Source organism: Pollachius pollachius, assembly GCF_949987615.1.
Source record: "Pollachius pollachius genome assembly, chromosome: 6".
NCBI classification, from domain to species: Eukaryota; Metazoa; Chordata; class Actinopteri; order Gadiformes; family Gadidae; genus Pollachius; species Pollachius pollachius.
This window is the reverse complement of record NC_136939.1, coordinates 20,942,914-20,964,472: the sequence shown is the minus strand read 5'-3', so window position 1 is coordinate 20,964,472 and position 21,559 is coordinate 20,942,914. Positions and strand designations below refer to the sequence as shown.

General features: G+C 44.0%; 2 protein-coding genes across 2 annotated transcripts in view; one reads left to right on the top strand and one right to left on the bottom strand.

Moving 5' to 3' along the window:
- Window positions 1-5,377: 5,377 nt before the first annotated feature.
- kiaa1191 (KIAA1191 ortholog) lies at window positions 5,378-13,894 on the top strand. Its single transcript, XM_079738931.1, has 9 exons — window positions 5,378-5,519; window positions 6,038-6,116; window positions 6,530-6,596; window positions 7,881-8,047; window positions 9,289-9,409; window positions 9,701-9,828; window positions 10,208-10,305; window positions 10,644-10,831; window positions 12,008-13,894. The coding sequence occupies exons 3-9, from the start codon at window positions 6,572-6,574 to the stop codon at window positions 12,220-12,222; spliced, it is 942 nt and encodes a 313-aa protein (XP_079595057.1). The 5' UTR covers window positions 5,378-5,519; window positions 6,038-6,116; window positions 6,530-6,571; the 3' UTR covers window positions 12,223-13,894.
- A 1,568-nt stretch (window positions 13,895-15,462) lies between these two features.
- Window positions 15,463-21,559, bottom strand: part of LOC307077407 (rho GTPase-activating protein 24) — a gene marked incomplete at both ends in the record, with an annotated part of 6,319 nt that continues 222 nt past the window's right edge. The window contains 8 exons of the mRNA XM_079738823.1: window positions 15,463-15,751; window positions 16,261-17,271; window positions 17,567-17,852; window positions 18,748-18,869; window positions 19,090-19,163; window positions 19,418-19,550; window positions 20,044-20,251; window positions 20,698-20,811. Of these exons, the coding sequence (XP_079594949.1) occupies window positions 15,463-15,751; window positions 16,261-17,271; window positions 17,567-17,852; window positions 18,748-18,869; window positions 19,090-19,163; window positions 19,418-19,550; window positions 20,044-20,251; window positions 20,698-20,811 (2,237 nt within the window). The remainder of the gene's footprint in view (window positions 15,752-16,260; window positions 17,272-17,566; window positions 17,853-18,747; window positions 18,870-19,089; window positions 19,164-19,417; window positions 19,551-20,043; window positions 20,252-20,697; window positions 20,812-21,559) is intronic.

The following is a 21,559-nucleotide window of genomic DNA, read 5'->3' as shown; positions in this document are numbered from 1 at the left end:
AAAGTGCTATTTGTAAACCTCTGCTGATTATAAATATTATAATGATCATAAATATACCTGTTACCTACGTGATATCTTATATGGAGCCTGCCGACAATTACACATGTACACACATATATATATATATATATATATATATATATATATATATATATATATATATATATATATATATATATATACATGTGTAATTGTTGGCCGGTTCCATATATATATATATATATATATATATATATATATATATATATGTGTGTGTTTGAGATACATGTAAATATGCATAGAGGCCTACTATTTAACAATAATAATATTATAATAGCGATAGGCCATTAGCTCAGAAACACTTCTGGCACTATTTTGAAGTTATTATGCTTATGATGATAAGTGTTGCTGTTCAATCCATAAATAAGGCACGAATACCCAACAACCTTTGTGGGTATTGGGTGTGATGCGCTTTTACATTTTTAAGTAGCCTAAGGTATAGGCCAACCTATTAATAGCCTAAGTTAACGTCGTTGTGTGGGCTTAATATCGGATCCAGCAGTACTAATTTAAAATATAATTTGTGAGATAATGTAGACAGCACACAGTTGCTTTTCAATCTTAAAAATGTTTGACCAAGTATGGAATCAAAGTGAAAGAAAAAAAAAAAATTAAAGGAAATAAAACCGAGCGCGAATTATCTTTTGTTCCGATGAGAGGGGTTGTTGAGGCACACGTTGTCTGAGTTGAATGGTAATTGTTTAACAAGAGCGCCATCTTCCGGTAGAGTGTCAAATAGACGAGCATTTATTTATTAATTTTTTAAAGGTCCCATTTAAAGGGTATTTTTTTAAGGTCCCATGGCATGAAAATCTCACTTTATGAGGTTTTCTAAAATTAATATGAGTTCCCCTAGCCTGCCTTGGGTCCCCCAGTGGCTCAACTTGTGTTCGGTGTAAAACAAGCACTAGGTATCCTGCTCACCTTTGAAAAAATGGCAAAACAGGCAGAAGCTGTCTGTGTCTTGGCAGAAGCTCAAGCGCGCTTATTTGAAATCTGGCCCCATATGTCGTCATAAGGGGCCAAGCTACCGCCCCTTTCTCTGCCTTGCCTTACACATACTGTAACGCAGGTGTTGTACACTTCTTTGTTATTTGGATAACCGTTCTGCTGTTGGTGTTATGGCGCATAACACGTTGGTTCTCTGACGTCGCTCAACGAGACTGTAGTTGGGGTTATCTCAGCCATCGTTGAGGCCACTTATGGAAGCAAATCTGTGCCATCGAATTTTTGAAAATAAAAACCCATTGATTTCTATGCACTGAATATTTATGCATTGAAATAACGTATCTGGATTTTTTGCCTCTGAATATAACTCTTTAAATTTCTCAACAAATCATTTTCACCTTTATTTTTCAATGTTAAAAAATTCAAAATCAAACATTCAACGTTAAAAAAATTCAACATAAATATTTTCAACAATCCCAAATTCAACATGCCAAATTCACCTGCAAAATTCAATGTATGAAATACAGTGTTAACATCCGGGGACCCAAGGAAGAGCAATCCATCCTAGATGCTAGATCTCGGTCAAGCAAGGAGAACGGGAATAAGAGCGTCACTCGCTGGTTCCTTCTTTCTTGATCCAAACGTTAATTCTAAACATCCTTTCACACAGTAGCCTATAGGCCTAATAGGAAATGCTCCAACGTAAATCAACGTCTGTTGATTGTAGCTTTTTATGGGGCTTAGCAACGGTGGTGGACCTTAGCCTACGCCCTATCGGTCTGTAAAATGCTAATCAAATCAAATACAATTTATTTATTAAGCACATTTAATATCAAGGTGAGGGGGGGGGATCTTATATTTTATTTATGTTTTTGTAATAATGCACACCGTTGTTGTTTTTTTACTGCAGTATGAAATTAACGACAAACTAATGCCTGTATCATGTCAAGTGTGTGTGTGATTGCAGTGACTTGGCTGGATTTAGATGCAGCTTAAGGGTAATTGTAGTGGGTTAAGGGGCCCAATTTATTAGGGCACCAATTTGGGGTGATCCGAGGTCCCTCTGCTACACGACGCTGAAGTTGGCATCCGATTCGCAGCATCCGATTCGGCAGTTAAGGAAAAGGTTAAGGGATTCTTAACGAGCGGCATGGAGCGACTGATTCTTCGTTGTTTAACCTCTTCAGTCGTGGTAAAGCCGCTTTAATTGGTCTAGATTATCTAAGAGAGTCTAAACCAGGGGTTTTCAAAGTATGAGAGAGTGAGCCTCCCCTCAGAGAACAAATTTCAGCTGAGCCCCCCCCCACAATTTTTTTTCTAAATCCCTGTGTTTTGAAAGATCTTTTAATTATTTTACACATTTTAAACATCTCTGATCATATCTTAAACATCGCTGATCATATTTTACACATTATAAATATCTCTGATCATATTTTTGAAACATTTTAAAGATATTTTTGAAACATTTTAATTAACATTCTAATCATCTTTGTGCGTTGTTAAACATATTTCTTAACACATTTAAACATCTTTATCTAAGCATGTTTTTGCTTAACTTTTTTAACAATAAATTTGAACAGCTTAATCTGTAAACTGCCAGTTTAGCATCCTTTTTAGGTCACCTCTACTTTAGTGGGAGCAATGAGTTCGCGTCTTTAGCTGTGTTCGAAATCGTTCCCTATCACGGATATAGTGCACTAATAGGGTGCTCGCCATTTTGTAGTGGTGTTCGAATTCTCAGTGGTAAATTTCACGCACTATAAAGTGGACTTATAATACCCAAAATTTGAGTGAACATACGATGTTCCCTACATGTTACTCCCGTATACCACAATGTAATGCAGTCGTGTTTTTCCGGTGGAGAAGAAGCTGATTAATAACGAAAACGAATACATTTAATGATGGAGTCTCCGGCTTTCGTTTAGAAATGTCAACAATTTATTTGGGATTTAGCATAGAAAATGTAACATTCAAAATTAATTAAAAAAAACCTTGATCAACGTCGATTTAACATCAATACAACCTCCAGCTTTCCTCGTGGGTACCCGTGATTGTTTACATGATGTTGGCGCATCTGTCTGCATCACACAAATACCCGGCGCATTTACTGACGCCAATGACGTTTAGAAATGTTCAGCGCAGTGTTCGAAATATCGTTTGTTCGTTCCCTATATAGTGCACTATATCATAAACACTATATAGGGAATAGTGAGTGATTGAATAGGGAACGATTTCGAACACAGCACGTCTTCGTCTTTGTGTTTTTTCTGTTACTTTTTCTGGTTTATTTTTTTCTCACGTCGCGCCCCCCCCCCTGAAGAACTCTGGCGCCCCCCAGGGGAGGCGCGCCTCACAGTTTGAAAACCACTGGTCTAAACAGTCTTTAAAACACAGTTTACAATTTATGTAACCTTTATTTGATTAGTTTAAATACCAAAAAGGGGAGATGCCACTGCTTTTTTTGTGGTCCAGACCACATTAGAACTGGTCCTGATTGAAAACCACTACACCTAGACTCTTCAAATCTGGACTAGATTATCACAGTGAGGCTATACATTATATAAAACATTGTTTCAGATTTGTGAAACCTTTTTTCTATTTGTGGAAATGCAATAGCGCCATTTTGCCATGTCAATTGGAGGTAATTAATGTCACGTGTTGTAACTGATTCACGCTTGAAAGGTCAATATTCATATTTAAATGTGTAATTATTATTTTTATATGGCTTACTGTTTGTTTTCTAAATACTGGTTCTGAAATATATTTTATGAATGCAGACTTAAATGAGTGTGCTGGTCAAATTGTACATCGTTTGGGTCACGTAATGTTCACCTGTTGGATAATAAAAAGCCGGCGGTGTTGAAGAGAGGATGGAAAATTGACAAAACGATGTGAAAGCTAACTCCCCTGAACAATGACATCAAGGCGCACACGCTATGTTTGTTTATTTTTTTAGATCTACAATATTTGTTGGTATTTGTGTACTTTGTATTTCTGTTTGTGTATTTATTTCGTTTTTCACAGTGACGTTGCTGGAACCAATTAAGGAAGAAAAAAACGTTCATCTGTCATAATACGTTTGGGAGCAGTTATACCTACCCTATCAAACTATAGTGTTTTCCTACCTAAGTACATTAGATTTGGCTCACACAGAGATATTACAGAAATTATGTTTCATGAGATAAAGAAATGGGATTACGGGAGTCTTTCATCTATGCCGTTGTTCACAATTAATTCCACCAGCTCTTCATTCTGAATGTGCCTGGCTTCAACAGCTTCTGCGGCTTTGTCCTAAAGCAGAAGAACATTTGCATTGATTTTTATGGGCGGGTTATTGATGGCATGCAGGACTTAAATTATTTTGAGAAGTTAAGGCTTTCTTTTTCCTGAATTAGTTGTTCAAACTTACTCTGACCATAACAATGTGGCCAACACGGGAAATAGCCCCAAGGTTTTTTTGGATGGTCGTCTCTTTGATGACAGTATCTCCTCTTCCGGGCTTCTTGCCTTCTTCAAGGCCATCATATAAATACAGCCTCACTGTGATAATGTAGTCCAGATTTGAAGACTGTAGGTGTAGTGGTTTTTAATCAGGACCAGTTCTAATGTGGTCTGGACCACAAAAAAAGTGTTGAAATGTGTCTTTATTGCATTTTCACAAATAGGGAAAAGGTTTCACAAATCTAGAACTATGTTTTATATAATGTATAGCCTCACTGTGATAATCTAGTCCAGATTGGAAGAGTCTAGGTGTAGTGGTTTTCAATCAGGACCAGTTCTAAGATGGTCCAGATGCACAAAAAAAAGCAGTGAAATCTTCCCTTTTTAGTATTTAAACTAATCAAATAAAGGTTACATAAATTGTAAACTGTGTTTTAAAGACTGTTTAGACTCTCTTAGATAATCTAGACCAATTAAAGCGGCTTTACCGCGATTGAAGAGGTTAAACAACGAAGAATCAGTCGCTCCATGCCGCTCGTTAAGAATCCCTTAACCTTTTCCTTAACTGCCGAGTCGGATGCTGCGAATCGGATGCCAACTTCAGCGTCGTCCTTCACCCAACATTTGGAATGAGTGTCAGAGGCCTATATATAGTAATAAATCACTGTATTGCAAAGCAAATTCAATACGAAATTGGGGTTGAAGGACAAATGTTGAGTCTCCATGCGCGAAATGGTTAACTTTATGGTCTCAAAAACTCCTTATGTTTTCATTATTAAACCTATGGTAAACGCCACACAACTTTGAGATGCGTTTTCTCGCGAGATTACCGAACGCATCTCTCCGGTGCTGACAACGGTCCTCTCGCGAGATTTCCACACGCACCGCTCCAGCACTGATTAAGCGTTGTCTCGCGAGATTACCGCACGCATCTCTCCGGTGCTGTTAACGTTCCTCTCTCTCCTGCTGCTGATTGTTATTCATCCTACAAAATGGCTTCTTTGTGTTTTTGTTCTCTTATTCATCTATTCGAAGCCAAAAGATTACGGCCACCTCTCTCTTAGCTTTCTTTGTACCCAGCAGTACGATAGGTAAGACGACAACACTAAACTGTATAAATAGACTGTTCGCCGCTTTTTTGTGATGGGATTCTCCCTCGTATGGTCAGACTCTAATACGTGTGTTTCGTGAATGAATAAATGATGAATTGTTGTGTTGCCCTCGTTGTTTCTCTGAACTACCACTGTTTTGAATATATATCTGCACAATGGTAGATGTAACTGCGGCATTACGTAATTTATTCTCTCTCTCTCTCTCTCTCTCTCTCTCTCTCTCTCTCTCTCTCTCTCTCTCTCTCTCTCTCTCTCTCTCTCTCATACATTTGGTTTATTATTAAACCATTTGGTTTATTATTAATTATTTATCTGATCAGGGCTTGTAAGATATAGCCTAAGGGATGTTTTATCTCAAAGCCGAAACCTACTCGATTGATGTAGTTCTGTTTCTGTTCTGGTTAGGCCTATATACCCACAGCTTCCTGTTAAGAAGCCTATGCAGTTATGAACTACTTAAGAGGGTTAAAGTGTTATTTACAATGTCTGTTTGCCAGCTTCCTACCAAATACAAAATGCACTTCCATGTGAGCTGTTGTAGCTGCCTTCAAAAGTGAACACACAAGATCAGTAAAGGTAAGGAGCCATGGCCACTTAGTTGTTTTGCAATGCGTCTGTGTTGAACTGATGGACTTGTTGAGATATGTTGTAAATCCATCAAATTATCTTCTATCCCATGATATGCCAATAAAAAGCAAATAAAATGGGCGTGTTCAATCTCAAGTCATTCTGCATCGTAAACACCAAAAGGGAATTGGCCACAGTGAGTCAAGTGTACAAAATGGGATTTTCTTACATCTGGTTACCACACTGTGTTTTTGTCGTGTTGAAATATGTCATTCATTCATCTCATTCATCTTGGAGAAATCTACTTTGACTCAAATACATCAATACAAATTGCCAATAAATAGGCAAAAATAAGCCTTGATTCTGCTTGCTAAACGAGGCGCATTGTGACTACATCTCTCTCTCTCTCTCTCTCCATCTAGGTTGCCCTCTTCACCTTTATTGCCCAGCGAGCCGTCGGAATCATGTCTGGTTCTGGAGATCTGCCAGGTGAGGTTTATTGAGTGTTCTTTGTGTTTCAGGTTCATTCAATCCAAGACTGACTTCTCACAAGTGTACTGTTTGTATTCATGAAACAGACTATACAATGTTGTGTTTCACTTCAGGAGGATGTACTGTATTGGTTTTTTTCCTCCAGGAATTTTATCGGTTAATTGTGTCGATACGCTGGACAAACAACACAGTGTGTTCGGAGACTAGTGCAACACATGGTCTGTGCCAAAAAAAAGATGCACATAAAGGGCTTCTTCATTCTGATTAATCACACGACTCTGCTAATGACGTATTTTAATACGCGATTGTCTATCTTAACGAGATCAATACAAATTATATTGTTTGCAAACAAGCTCCTTTTTAAAGAAATTAGAAAGAGCCCTTATTTCGGAATCCAAAATAGTTTTAGATTATTTCGGAATCCGAATTAAGGGGGCTCCTCTCTGCGATTTTGATGCTGGTTGGCATTACTGCCTTCAGCTAGCCTGTTCCCTCCCCATCGATTCCAGCATTGCTATGCCATGTTTTCCGTATTGACAAACTGCTGAATGACCTGATTGACCATTAGAATTCATCAAAGCCATGTAATAAATAGCTATAACTCTAGCTACAACTAATGCCACTAGAGGCTGCTAATGAGAAAATTATATTTTCACATTCTGTTACTCTAGCTGGTGGGGTTGGTTGGGGATTGAGGGCTCCAACTGAGGCCTGCTTCCTGACCCCCTTGAGAAGGTCAAGGAGCGAGGGCTCCAACTGATAAGGCCCAACAAGCGGCCCTTTTATGACTTCCTGAGGTGGTTCATCAATAGTTTACTACCATCTGGTTAACCAATGTTCTCAGTATCTTGAGACCTGTCTGCCACTGTATAAGAAGTCCTTGCTTTGGCCAATGAATTTGACTTCTCCTTGCAGAGCTCCTAGAGAGACGCAGGGCGAACTCCCATCTGAAGCCTCCGATTATTGTGTGTTAGTCCTCAGATTATCGGATTGTTGCAAGTTCGTTGTATGTTTGTTGTATGTTATTGTGTGTTTTATCACTTAAATAAATTAGCCTAATTGTTATGAATTTGGATGACACTTTATTCTTAGGCAGTTTATACCAAAACGATTGACAACTACTAAGGGGAAAACTCATAGTACAGGTTTAAGCCATATATGCTGAAAAGTCCTTATTTACCATAAAAAAATAATTAGAATTGGATAGTAAATGAATGATTCAGAAGGCCGCTCTGCTCTGGGTCCTGTGTGGTCTTACATGTTGTTGTTTCTTGTTTGCAGCCATCGAGGGGTCGGGGATGGGCCTCCCCTTGGGTATGGCGCGCCGGGGGCTTAGCTACGATGACAACATGGAGGCCCCGATGTCCACGCCCCCGCTGGACGTCAGCATCAACAATCCCTGGCGTCGGCCGGTCATACCGGAGAGGAGGTTCTCACACCTGGCCGAGGTACGCAGGCACGCTATGGAAACCCAAAAGGGTCAAAACGACGCCTCAATGTAGATGTTCATTCACTAAAATCAAAGTAATGTATGGTATTTTTGTTAGGCACCACCTCCGCGGCGGTAGTGCCCCGCGGAGGTGGTTGCCAAGTACTGTATTAGGAGCCCAGTAAAAGCTATATAAAAGCATTCATAAAGTAGCATGTAGGCCTAAGATAACCATAAAAACCTACCTTTTAACTACTATAAGTTCACAATGAACAGTCGTAGTAGTAGGAAATATGGATCCATACGCCATCTTATGAGATCTAAACAGACAAGGTTTTACCTGTCCCCCCAGATGTTTTCTGTGGAAAGGAAGGAGAAAAATAAGCATTTATTATTACTTTTTAATTAAAATATTTGAATCCAATTATTATCAACTGTGTAATAAGCAAAGTAAGAGTTTTGTATTATATTATACATTTATTAAGCCTTCTACTATTACTTCTAGTAAAAATGCATGTTGTAATTGCATGCCAATGTGCAATTTCTCATTGATTGATAAAGCTATTCTTGGGCAGATATTTTGGCGTTTTATGCCTATAACTGCATACTTTGAAATGTATAAACAATGAATATCACAGATATTCAATACACAACTTTAAATTATTGTTAATAGTTGTATGAATAGGAAACATGCTTTCTATGGCACTTATGGTCAGCTATTTGCTGCACTTCTCTCTTCTACTTCTTCTATATAGATTATGTCAATACGTTGGATAGGAAAAAGCCTTATTTTTGTGGTAGATCTATCTTCTGCTTTATGTATTTTCACATTGTGTGCTATTTGTATGTGCCAGCAAAGCAAATCCCATTGATTGATATCTGGAGGCCTTCTTGAATTATTTCAAATAATCTCTCTGCAAGTACCCTAAATATCCATGTGTTGAGTCCAATGGATTTTAGCAAAAAAATGTCTGCCCCCTGTGAGGTCTCATGTGAACAAATCCGGGTCCTGGTCTAAACACCCCATATATGATCCACATAGTGTGGTGAAGTCAATGCACAGCACAACACAGCAAACATCATTAATGGACCGGTGTGGTCTGACCACAATCTGTCATTTTCAATGCAAGTCTCAAACGAGGCCTCGTTTGGTCACCTTTCATAGCAAACGCACGCACGCACAGCAACACAAACCCACAGACCCACGTACACCCATACGAGATGAGCAAGCTGAAGATATGGTGTTCTGCTCTCCCTCAGGATGATGAAAGTGGTGGTGCTTGCGTCAGCCGGCGCAGCAGTATCAACATTGCCCCCACCAGGTCACCGGTGGTAGTGAAGACCAAGGCCTCCTCCATCATCATGAACTCCCTCATCACTAGTACGACGTCCTTCCCTTCATGGAAACAATTGATCATGTTCTCTCCTATCCTTTGGCCATGTGCATGATCTCTCTTTCTCTCTGTCTCTCTCTGTCTCTGTCTTTTTCTGTTTCTCTCTCTCTCTCTCTCTCTCTGTCTCTCTCTCACTCTGTCTCTCTCTGTCTCTGTATCTGTCTCTCGTTCTCTCTCTCTCTGGCTCTCTTTGTCTCTCTCTCTCTGTCTCTGTCTCTGTCTCTGTATCTGTCTCTCTCTCTCTCTCTCTGTCTCTGTCTCTCTCTCTCTCCAAGCAGAGCAGACCCAGGACAGTGTGATGAGGTTCGAGCAGAGTGCGGGGCTCACTGATACCAGCTACACGCCACACAAGGGACTCACTGCGGAGGAGACCCGCCACCACCACCGCATGCCCGAATCATTCCACGTGAGAGCATAGAGCCCGACGGATCTACTTTTCCCCCATTTATTTAATTGGCGAAAATAAATTGCGTAAAGAGGGGTTGTGATTTATATAAATGAATCCAAACCTCTTTATTCATCACATGTTCCATCATGCCGTTGAGTAGACACAACATCCAGAGCAGAATACACCAAGCCCTTTTGACATTATCATTCAGTACACTGCAAAAGACCCACAATGACTCTGATGATGGGAGCAAGGTCATTGTGCCATGCAGACGTGTGGTGAACGCTTATGTCCCCTCGGCTACGGTGTTGCTAGGAAGACCCCCCCCCCGTGCGGCCTTGGACTGAAAGGAACGGGTTGTTCTGAGTATATTGGTGTTGTGTCCCTGGTGCTTCAGAAGCTCCAGATCCAGAGCAAGGAGTCCCGCGAGGACTCCTCGGCCCAGTCCACCCCCTCAAGCACCCCCCACAGCTCACCGAGCAAGCAGAAACGCAGGTCAGGGCACGCGCACACACCCAGTGCATGCACACACACACACCTTTGTTCGTACGCATAGACTAAACAGGCATGCAGTTTGGTTTATTACATTTTTTTTACTTCTGTCTTTTATTTACATATTCAACAAGGTTAACCTCAGGCATCAAGGATCTCCTTTTCCAAGGAAGACCTGACTGAGAATAAACGTGTGTGTGTGTGTGTGTGTGTGTGTGTGTGTGTGTGTGTGTGTGTGTGTGTGTGTGTGTGTGTGTGTGTGTGTGTGTGTGTGTGTGTGTGTGTGTGTGTGTGTGTGTGTGCGCGCGTGTGTGTGTGCGCGCGTGTGTGTCCGTGTGTAGGGGCTGGTTCAGCAGTACAGGCTCTGAGCTCAGTGTGGGCTCCAACACCAGTGTGGACCTCGTAGGAGGAGAGCTGGGAGGGGACAGAGGGGGAGGGCCTGGGGGCGTCGTAGAGCGCTGGGGCGTCTTCGGACCGCGGCCCCAGGTCCAGAAGACGGACTCCGACCTGTCCGAGTCCACACCAGCAGGTAACCATGGCAACGGGTCCCTTTTTGGAGGAGCCGGATGAAGAGGGAGTCCAGCTTTTCTTCAGCTCTCGTGTAAAGATGAGGTCGAGGTTTCTACTTAACCCTCCATAGTTGGGCCTAGGTGTCCATTAAGCAATTTTCACGGACACCTCAAAACTCCCTACAAGAAGCTAGCTATGCTCATGACCACGATGAAAAGCCTGTTGCAAGACTAAATTTGGTTTGGTTCCAAATGTGTGTTCAGCAAAACAAACGGTCCAATGACCTTTGTACTGAAGATAAAAACCACTAGGACATGTCCCACTTCATTTATCTGGAGAAGTGGTGACGTTATAGATCATCTGTCTGCATCCAGTGTAAAAGAGCATTAGGGGTCCGTAAGGAGGTTTGGAGGGTCAGTAATGGACAGCAGTGCTGAGAACTCGATGGAACATATCCAGATTAAGTTTGGCCTATTTTGGTTCTGATGAAATCCTGATTGAGAATGACCTGTGATAAGAGATCTGTTTCTTGGATCATGTTGGCGTGTGTGCATTGATAGGTGATATATTCTGAGACGTTTGAGTTAATAATTGTTTTCTTCTACACAGGCTCTGCCCGTTATCTTGTATAAATGTGTCTTTATATTGTTTACCCTATTTCATTAGTTTTTCATTAGTCTTCCTTGAATCGATGAATTTATGTTATTATAATTACAAAGCCCTGTAGTATTTTCTAATTTACAAATGGTTAAATGGTTAATTCTCATATTATTTGGATGTAACTCACCAAGTAAGCTCAGTGTTATGTATGTATTTGCTGACTCTAACTCCGAAAACCATATTTTAGCATTTCCTAAAACCTTCTTGAGCCTCGATAGTACCAAATGCTTTTTCTTAAGACTGAGGGGGCTATCTAGTGATTGTAATCAGAGCGTAACGAGCCTTTTGCTGAGTCACTGAGCTTTTTCCTACTCTTCATGTTTTTGGCGCAGTCCCCCGGACACCCTGAGCTGTTAATGCTCAACTAAAATAAAAAAGGCCTCATTGTAGGTTTAGATGTAGACGTTGGATGGTTTTCCAACAGTAAAGATGTTCAGCACACTGCGCAGATTTTTCCCCCCACTCCAAAGAATGCGGCGGTGCACCGGCAAACGCTGTGTGTCTGATCAGCCCCTCCTTTTGTTCTTTCCTACAGCTGGCTTTGCTCTCCAGGCCTACCGCGGAGCACAGAAACCCACTGCCATGGAGGTGATGAAGGCCCAGGCCCAGCGGTTGGCCGACGACGGTGCCGCTCAGAAGGTAGCCCCGCCCAAGATGGAGATTCCCACGGTAGAGGGGCGGAATCGAGGGGCGAAGCCACACAAGCTGAAGCCTCGAGATATTAACATCCTGACGCCGTCCGGCTTCTAGAGAACCTCACTGCTCCGCCGTTCTGAGAGGATCCTGGGAAACAACGACCAGGAAAAAGATTATGTTTTATTAAAGCAGAAGTAGCAGACAAGGAAAAGTATCGGTTCCCTAAACCTGTCCCTTAAAAACAACATTTTTCAAGGATCCATGGAGCATTTCCTACTCATCAGCATGTTAGGCCTAAGCTTGCATTATTATAGTCCTACACAACAAAGTTGCTCTTGTACACACACCTACAAGTGTCCAAATGTTTTGTGAGTCTCTTCAACAATTGCTTGGTCTGTCTGTCTGTCTGTCTGTCTGTCTGTCTGTCTGTCTGTCTGTCTGTCTGTCGTAACGCAACATCCTGATGATCCTCAAGTTAGAGCTGAACATTTGCTTTTCGTGTGTGCGCATGCGTGTGTCAACTGGCCAGTTCTGTAATTGCTATGTTTTGTTTCGTTTTTTAAACTTATTTTAGAGCATTCAGGAACAATGTAAGCCAATGAAGTGGTTGAGCTGCTATTAATCAAGAACAACATTTATTATTTACATTTTGTCATTTAGAATTCATTTTCTCAGCAGTAGAAGCCCTGCTCCGTTTTTCCCTTATCCTTTATGTAGTTTATGTTTGTAATAGTTGCAAAGGTAAATGATCCCCTATAAATGACAGAATATAAGGACCAACCACCAAAATATATATTTATCATAGAGGATACCGCAATTACTATTCACTTTATCGAGAAAAGATGTTGACTTGAAGTTAAAACTGGATTTTGTGTTGTACCACAAAAACAGCTTGTTGGAAAAAAGTTTCATTCCTCATTATTCCTATGGTTTTCTCCTCTATTCCAAATGCTTTATTGTAGCCGTTGTCCAATATTACCATTAATGATGATGTATATGCGTTTATCTCTCCTTTGCAGCTGACTTTTATTTTAAGTTTTTGTTTAAGTTATTGTTTAATGTCCATTAAATCTAGCTATATTGTGTGGCATCATGGTCAGAGTGATGGAAAAGGTTTGAGCCCAACCAATCCGGCGAAACTATCTTGTGAACCCTCTATTTGAAAATGTCTTATCGGCATAAAGTGTTCACAGAGTCACCTTAAACTACGTGTGTGTGTGTGTGTGTGTGTGTGTATATATATAGAGCGTCTCTGTAGAGCTTCATGTTAAGTGGAATGCTAGTAATGATGAATTGCATCTAACTGCACTTTATGCAAGTTTGTCAAAAAAAGAAAAGCTTTGTAAGCATTCTATTAAACTGCTAGTGTCCAGCAGATGGTCTTCGTGAAGCATCATCACTTTTTCTATGGGTCACCAATGTCCTCCCTCAATCAGGATCAGTGACTGCTGGTTCATTTACATTCATCCATTTTCCACCGTCGGGTTTCATAAAACAATCTTGTGACGTGTCAAGAGAGTGTAGCGGTCCATGTACCCTGGTATGACGGGACTGTATTTATATTGTAATGTCACGCCTCAGAGTGGATGTCTGATTCGTCCACTGTCTGTTGTGTTACCAATGCCTCATGCATTGAATGTTTCCCCTGAAATGTGTGTGTGTGTGTGTGAGTGAGTGGTGTGGAATTTGTTTTTGACCTTTGTTAACATGACTTGAAGGGTTGCCTTCCTGACTCAATTTCCCTAAACGGGGACACGCTGTTGTATGTACAATCCTTCACATCAAATAAACGTCCTCTGATCAGTATCAGAGGAAATACTGTTACTGTTAATACTGTGATTTCTTCATGTTATTAATTCTCCTTTTATACACTCTTTATAGGCCGCTGGTTCTCGGAAAGCCCAGATCTGTTTGGGTCAATGGTTTATGACATTTTTGATATGAATAACACAATATAACAATGACAACGAAAATGTACATGGCTATATTTCTGTTATGAATTGGATGTTTTTTTGCAGATTTCATCCCATTATCTCAAGGTTTGTTTTTTATTAGGGATTGCAATCCAGTGATTTCCTGTAATTACTACAAAAAATCTCAAATGTTCCACAGGCGAGTGACATCAACACAGATAAACAAACAGGTGAAGCATCGTCTCCCTGATGGTTATTTATTGAAAAGAGGTCATTGTATGGTTTCCCTCTGTAACACATTGGGTTAGGAGGGTTTGATGTAGAGGAGGTTCAGACTGTACCAGGGTTAGGCCTGTTGGTTCACCCTCCTTATCTTTGGCACATAGATTTCAAGTCTTGGTTGCTTGACCTTTCATTTTCCTTTTTTTATCTTGTCTTTTCCTTTCAGTATACCTGCAGTGAATGATTACCTGGTCGTCCTCAGAAAGCGTTAGTAAGAGCAAGTATGGCTGTTAATATGACTGATTCTTCCTTTTGGCCAAAAGAGAACCTTCTTAAAATTAGCTAGGAAAGTCATTCAAAGGGCATTTGCACATGCATAGAGACAAAGGATTCTGCAGATCATCTTTAAGATATTCAATAAGTGTTCAATTGTAGACATGATCCAAACCATCAGTCCTTGACGATTCACGCCAAAGTTGAAATGGGAATGAAGAACATCTGTCTGCCAACTGTCTTTGACGTCGTTGAGGAATGCATCAAATCCTCGGTTTGGACAGAAGATGAACGTAACTGACCAACCAGGCAGGGAAGTGCTTGGATTCTCCATCAACTGTTATACGTCTTTGGACAAACGATTATTCTCGGTAGCATGCTTTTTCCTGTCTTTGAGAAGCACCGGAGCCTGTTTCTAGTACTGAAATACCATCACTCTTTCAATGTTCAGCTCAATAGTCAGTTGCTGATATGGTTATTCTGATTGGAGATCACATTAACTGAATAATACATAGATGTGTGAAAGCTCAAATCATCTTTGTCCTGCTGCTGAAGATGGTGTCCTCACGGCCACAGTTGAAACGGTTCACAGTGAAAGGTACCAGACAGATCTGCAACGACTCTAACGCCTCGTGCCCACTACATCCGTCCGTTGACGGATCCCCATTGACTTTGAATGGGGACGGACGCGCAATGCATTGTGGATCTGTCCGTTCCGTTGGATCCGTCGGCGCCTTCAAAAAGTTGAAAAATGTTCAACTTTTTGGCAGCGACGGATCCGTCATCCAATCAGATCGCGTATGCAAATTTAAGCACTGTGACACTACTCGGGCTCTGACGACCCTGGAAAGCTCCCCCATTCATCAGAGCCACGCCTTCCGACATCCTTTGACAGACGGTGCATGTATGGACGTCCCGTCCGTCCATACCCCTATTCGTTTATCCGTTACAAACTCAGTAGGTTCCGCCGCTCCCTCGTCCTCTCTCCTCCCCTTCCTCCCCTTCCTCTTCGAGCTCCGCCTCTTCCTGCTCTGCCTCCCTTGGCTTCTCCAAACGTCTTGAAGAACTGCTCCATCTCCCTTTGCAGTGTGGCGTTGCGTCGGTCCGCGTCCACCCGGGCCCGCTCCACGTTGCGGATCTTCACCTCGGCCAGGCTGTGCCAGCGCTTGTGCTGCTCCAGCCGGGAGCACAGGGCGGCCAACTGATCCTCCAGGGCCTCGTTGCAACGCTCCAACCTGCCACAGAAGAAGAAGACTGGGGAGTGAGATGGTCCGGGGGGGTCAAACCATTATAAATGCTCTCATAGCTTAATGGAAAGATCGGTTATCGATATCATTTCATTGTACCAATTCTGGAAAAAAAAAGTATTTAGCAAGCTAAATAGTAGCAACGCTAGATGCCAAGGTTGGACCTTCAACTCATAGTCAGCCAAAAAGACGGTGATCGGCGCTTTTTCACTCTTTAACTTTTATTTAGGTTTAGAAATGAAGAGAGTAACAACGGTCGGAACATTGAGCCGAGAGTCAAGGTGGAGAAACTTAGCTGGTGGAGTATTACCCTAGAGTATAATGTCCACACCAGAAGAATAGGGTCAGGGCAATGCTGGAGACATCAACGCTGAAGGTAGAGCTCACCGATAATTTATGAATCTACGGTTTGAAAAATAATTACTAATTCCTGTTACTTTAACTTCTACCACTGGTACCAAAGCGTACGAAAGGTTTTGAAAAGTGTTCCATCTCACCTGGATATGGTGGCCTGGTACTCAGTCCTCTGTCGGGTCATCTGTTGCTTTAGCTCAGCCAGGTAAGAGTGAACATCGTGGGCCTCAGTCTGAGCCTGGGAGGGTTGGGGGTCCGGAGACCCAGGGGAGAGGAAAACCTCGGAGCTGCCCGTACTCAGAAGCATGTCACTGGGAACGGAGCAGGAGGCTGGGGAGTTAGGGGGCTGAAGGTCCCCGTTGGGGTTATCATCATCGATAGCATCCTCAACGTCATCCTCTTCCTCATAACAGTCATCACCTTCTGACCCCTGGTGGGAGAGAAACATGGGCGATGACCTCAGCGACTGGCACCGACTAGACCCACACTCGGCGACACAGTCCCCCGTGTCGTCCACTGGGAGCAGCTCACAGGAGGAGAAGGAGAAGGAGGACACCAGACTGTGTTGGGCTTCCTCCTCGCCTGCCCCTTCCCTCACAACCAAAGAAGAGTCCAGGTGCATGGCCGCCACGTCGGCATCAAACGGGTCACCCCCGCCCATCTCCGTTCCCCGGTGTGGAGAGGCCCTGCTTAAGTTGTCGTAGACCGACGTGGTGCTGTCCTCCTGGTACTCGCTGCTGCCGCCGCTGTCCGCCTCCGGCACTGCGCTGGCTTCCTTCCTCTCCTCCGTTTCATCGGCCCAGGGGAACGCCTCTTCTTCCTTGTGGCCGGGCGGCAGTGCCCCTGACTGAGGGGGGCTGTCTGGGGGATGCGGTTGAAGGACCAGCGACAGAGTGGCGGGGGCTGGGAGCAGGCCGGGGGGGCCCTCGTTGGAGCCCAGGCCCGGCGCTTCGTCCGGTGCACCCATGGGAAACTGTTTGTCTGGCTGGGGGGTGCTGAGTCCGGCTGCATGGTAAGGGGGCTGGTGGTGGAGTGGGGAGAGGGGGAAGCTGGTCGAGGGCAGCGGGAACAGGCAGCTGTCCGGGTGGGAGGAGGTGTGGCGGTGGCCCGGGACTCTCTTCGGGCCCGGGGGGAGACGTGGGTCGGCCGCATGGCTGGAGTACACGGGAGGAGGAAGGAGGGTTACATGGGGGGGTCGCCATTAGCATTGCGTTAAGTCACTTCCTGTTATTCTGAACACATTCAAGTCATTCTCTCCCAGACGATACATTACAAATATGTCGGGGCCTTTAATGTGCATTTGTTGCCCCTATATTTCAATGGTCTGGTGAGGCAGTAAAACCTGACAACCTTATTTGGACAGATCATGTCACACTTCAACACTAGCTGGTTACACTACACCTCATGGCCCCTATGTGATTGTAATAAATATGAAGGAAGAGCTTGAACCTTTGGTCACAGTCTTTGGAGGCAGGTTGGGGAGGAGGGCTTGGATGTTCCCTGGGGTCCCTGAGACTGGAGACGGAGCCTGGCCTCCCCCAGCGCTCTGCGATGAGAGGCAAGGAGAGCTGCCGGGCGCAGGGGGAGACGGGAAGCCAAGCCGGCCTTGGTGTTGTGAGCGGTGGGTCCTGGGGCTTTCCTACGGGCCGGGCTGGACAGGGGCCAGCATCTCTTGGGAAGAGGGACTGGTGCTCCCTGATCAGCTCCAACATCAACACCTGGACCACAGCTGCACCTGGGTGAGACACAATATTTATATTTATTTATATATATTTATTTACCCTTATTGAACCAGGTGCGGCTTGTTTTCCAAGAGCGACCTGGTCAATAAGCTAGCACTAGAAACGTTATAGACGAGGCCCACGGTCAGAAAAGGATCCAGACTGTCCAAGTTCAAGCTGCTTTCATCATCATCATCTCCCTCCTCCAACTCATCATCATCATCATGTTATTGATTTATGTCGAGGTGTCTGTAAAATCTGAACCCAAAAGCAGAAGGAAGTAAAAAAAATATTTATTTGATGTTAAGGCCTCGGCTCAGGCATTGACAAAAAATTAACTCCTGCTTAAGAGGAGGATATGCAAAACTAATAATGGGCACAAGGCCACTGAAGAGCCAGGTCACCGTCAGCAGAGAGGTCAGGAGCGGAAGGTCAAATCCTCAGGTAATTCCAGAAGTAGGCAGACGAGCAGGCGGGCAGAAAGAACTGACTAGCCGAGCTAGTAACAGGCATAAAACAATCGGACACAGCGGCGCTAACAACACAGGATACCGATAGGCAGGGGAGAAACAAAACGAGGAACAGGGGAGCAAGGGAAAAGGACGGGAAACAGACAAATGGTGGACAACAGCAAAGAACCACCAGCAGGAGGCAATAAAGTCAATGAGTCCAAGGCCGAGGTGCTGACACGTTTGATTCATTTTGTCCTTTAAATATGTGTTGCTGTTGTTGTATAAGAATTATGCTTTCACAGAAGATTAATTCACAGATGTTATTTAAATATTAATAAGCAATGTCAAATGTTTAAACCTTGTTAACAATTGATCTGTCAAGCCCTGTGGCTGTTCTATAGTTGTGTCATTCCCATGATGCATTGCGCGTCAGTATTGATTACTCATCCCCAATTACCGCCAATGATGCTGTGGGGGTCTTCGGCTTTGGCTCTGAGGATGTTTGGCCCGAACACAGTGGCCAGGTTCTGGCAGCTCATCTTGTTGCTGCAGGAGAAGCTTTGGACCTCATTCAAGAACCTTCACACACACACACACACACACACACACACACACACACACACACACACACACACACACACACACACACACACACACACACACACACACACATAGACCATGCGCAAAGTAAGGAGGGAGAGGGGGTGAATAGAATGTAAGATCACATGACTGGGGCAGCATGATATAATATAATGAGATAGACAAGTAGGTAGACGAACAGAGAGACAGGCAGACTCACTGGCAGATGTAGTTGAGCAGGTTAAAGTTGGCGACTGGTAGGTCATGAAGGAGACCCCTTAACTCTAGCAGACCCTGTTTAGTGTCAGAGGGTTGCTGAAGTAAAACACATTGTGTGAAAGACCCCTCATAAGGAGACACATAGTGCATGTCGTATGCAAACCTCCTTTCTGTAAAAATTCTCGATGAGGGAGCAAATAATATTGAAAATGTGTGATGTAGACTGGTGTAGGTGTAGTGATCCTGAACATCACCCCCCTCTGGACACGCCCCCACCGGGAACCCATTTTAGGGTGTGGGGTGTATGTCTTGGGGTGATGGCCGGGTACCTTGGTTCTGCCAGAGGCCAGCTGTTCTCCACAGAGCAGGAAGTCTTGGTACTGGCTGTAGGGGACCAAGGGCTCGGGGAGCAGTCTGAGATAGAGCTTCAGCAGGGAGGCCACCGTGTGCACATCTGTTCCACTGGCCACACCGCACGCACACACACACACACACATTCCCATGCATGCACACACACACACACACACACACACATGCATATGCATACCCACACACAAACCCACACCCACACATGCACATGCATGCACGCACACATACACACAGGCAGACACACATGCAAACACACACACACACACACATGCACCCAAACCCACACATAATAATGAACAGACAAATAATGAACAGACGAGGGCATGTCTGCAAACATACCCATGTTGAAAACAAAAATATACATACGCACACATATTCACACACACACACACACACACAAACCACTCTCTAACACCCACACAACCGAAGACGCACGCATGCTTCCCACACACACACACACACACACACACATCACTCACACACACACACGTTTCACACGCACACACACACGTGCACGCACACCATTCACATACAAACACACACACAATCCCTCACACACGCACGTTTGCCTCCTCTGGGTGGCTACCTGTCGAAGGACGGCCTCTCCCCGGCGTCGAAGGCCTCCTGGAGCTCCTTCACCAGCGTGGACTGCCCCGGGCAGCGGAACAGGCCCACCTCGTGGAGCCCCCGCGCCCGGATGAAGTGCACACACTGCTCCACCACCAGGGGGACGCAGCGGGCCCCGTAGCGCCGCTCGTACAAGACCGTCTCCTCCAGCCGCTGGCCGAACACCCCTGGGGGCGCGGACACACGGACACCGTGGAGGTGTGTGCGTGTGTTTGTTTGAAGGCTTTTTTTGTGTGTGTGAATATGTGTGTCTGTGCGTGTGTGTGTGTGTGTGTGTGTGTGTCTGTGTGTGTCTGTGTGTGTGTGTGTGTCTGTGTGTGTGTGTGTGTGTGTGTCTGGATATGTGTTTGCGTGTGTGTGTGTGTGTGTGTGTGTGTGTGTGTGTGTGCGTGTGTGTGTGTGTAGATATGTGTGTTTGTGTGTGTGTGTGTTTGTGCATGTATATTTGAATGGTTGTTTGTGTGTGTGTGTGTTTGTGTGTGTGGTGGTGCAAGCGTGCATGTGTGTACATGTGTATATGGCTATGTGTCTGCTTGTGTGTGTTTGTGTGTGTGAATATGGCTATGTGTGTGTGTGTGTGTGTGTGTGTGTGTGTGTGTGTGTGTGTGTGTACCTGTGAAGGGGATCCAGGCTCTCTTGTTGAGGCTCTGCAGCCACTCGTCCCCCTGACCACAGCTGTTCGACAGGAAGAAGTAGGAGCCGGGGCTGGCCAACACGTCTCTGTTCCCTGGATGAGGGGGACAGAGCTACACCGTCATGCACTGAGCAGTCACTCTGGATGAGGGGGACAGAGCTACACCGTCATGCACTGAGCAGTCACTCTGGATGAGGGGGACAGAGCTACACCGTCATGCACTGAGCAGTCACTCTGGATGAGGGGGACAGAGCTACACCGTCATGCACTGAGCAGTCAAGGAGCAGATTTGTCCTAAGCAAGTCATTCTTAGAGCCATGTCATTTAGTAGAAGGTCGGAAACCTTGCGCTATATTCCACACACAGGTTTAGACTTCAGGCATCTAGGGGTCAAAACCGGTACCTTTTTGGCCAGATAAATAGACGGAGTGTGTCTGTATTCACCTCGTGACATCATGCACACAAGTTGTGCATTGCGTGTATTTTGTGTGTGTATGTGTGTAGATTCATTACCAACACAGTAATCAGCTGATGAAAAATGACATCACGCATCCTATATTGAATTTGCCTGACTATAATACAACATGGTATATGACACACAAAAACACACACACACACACATACGGTGATCATACACATGATTGTAAGTAATGACGTATGAGAGCATCTCAGATAGAACACAGAGCCTCTGAGTCAGCATTTATCTAATGTCAATCAAGGGCGTGCATGTGCGCATTGTGTGTGTTTGTGTGTGTGTGTGTTTCAGTTTGTGTGTATATGTGTGTGCGTGTGTGTGTGTGTGTGTCAGTGTGTGTGTGTGCATGTCCATTTACTTATGTGT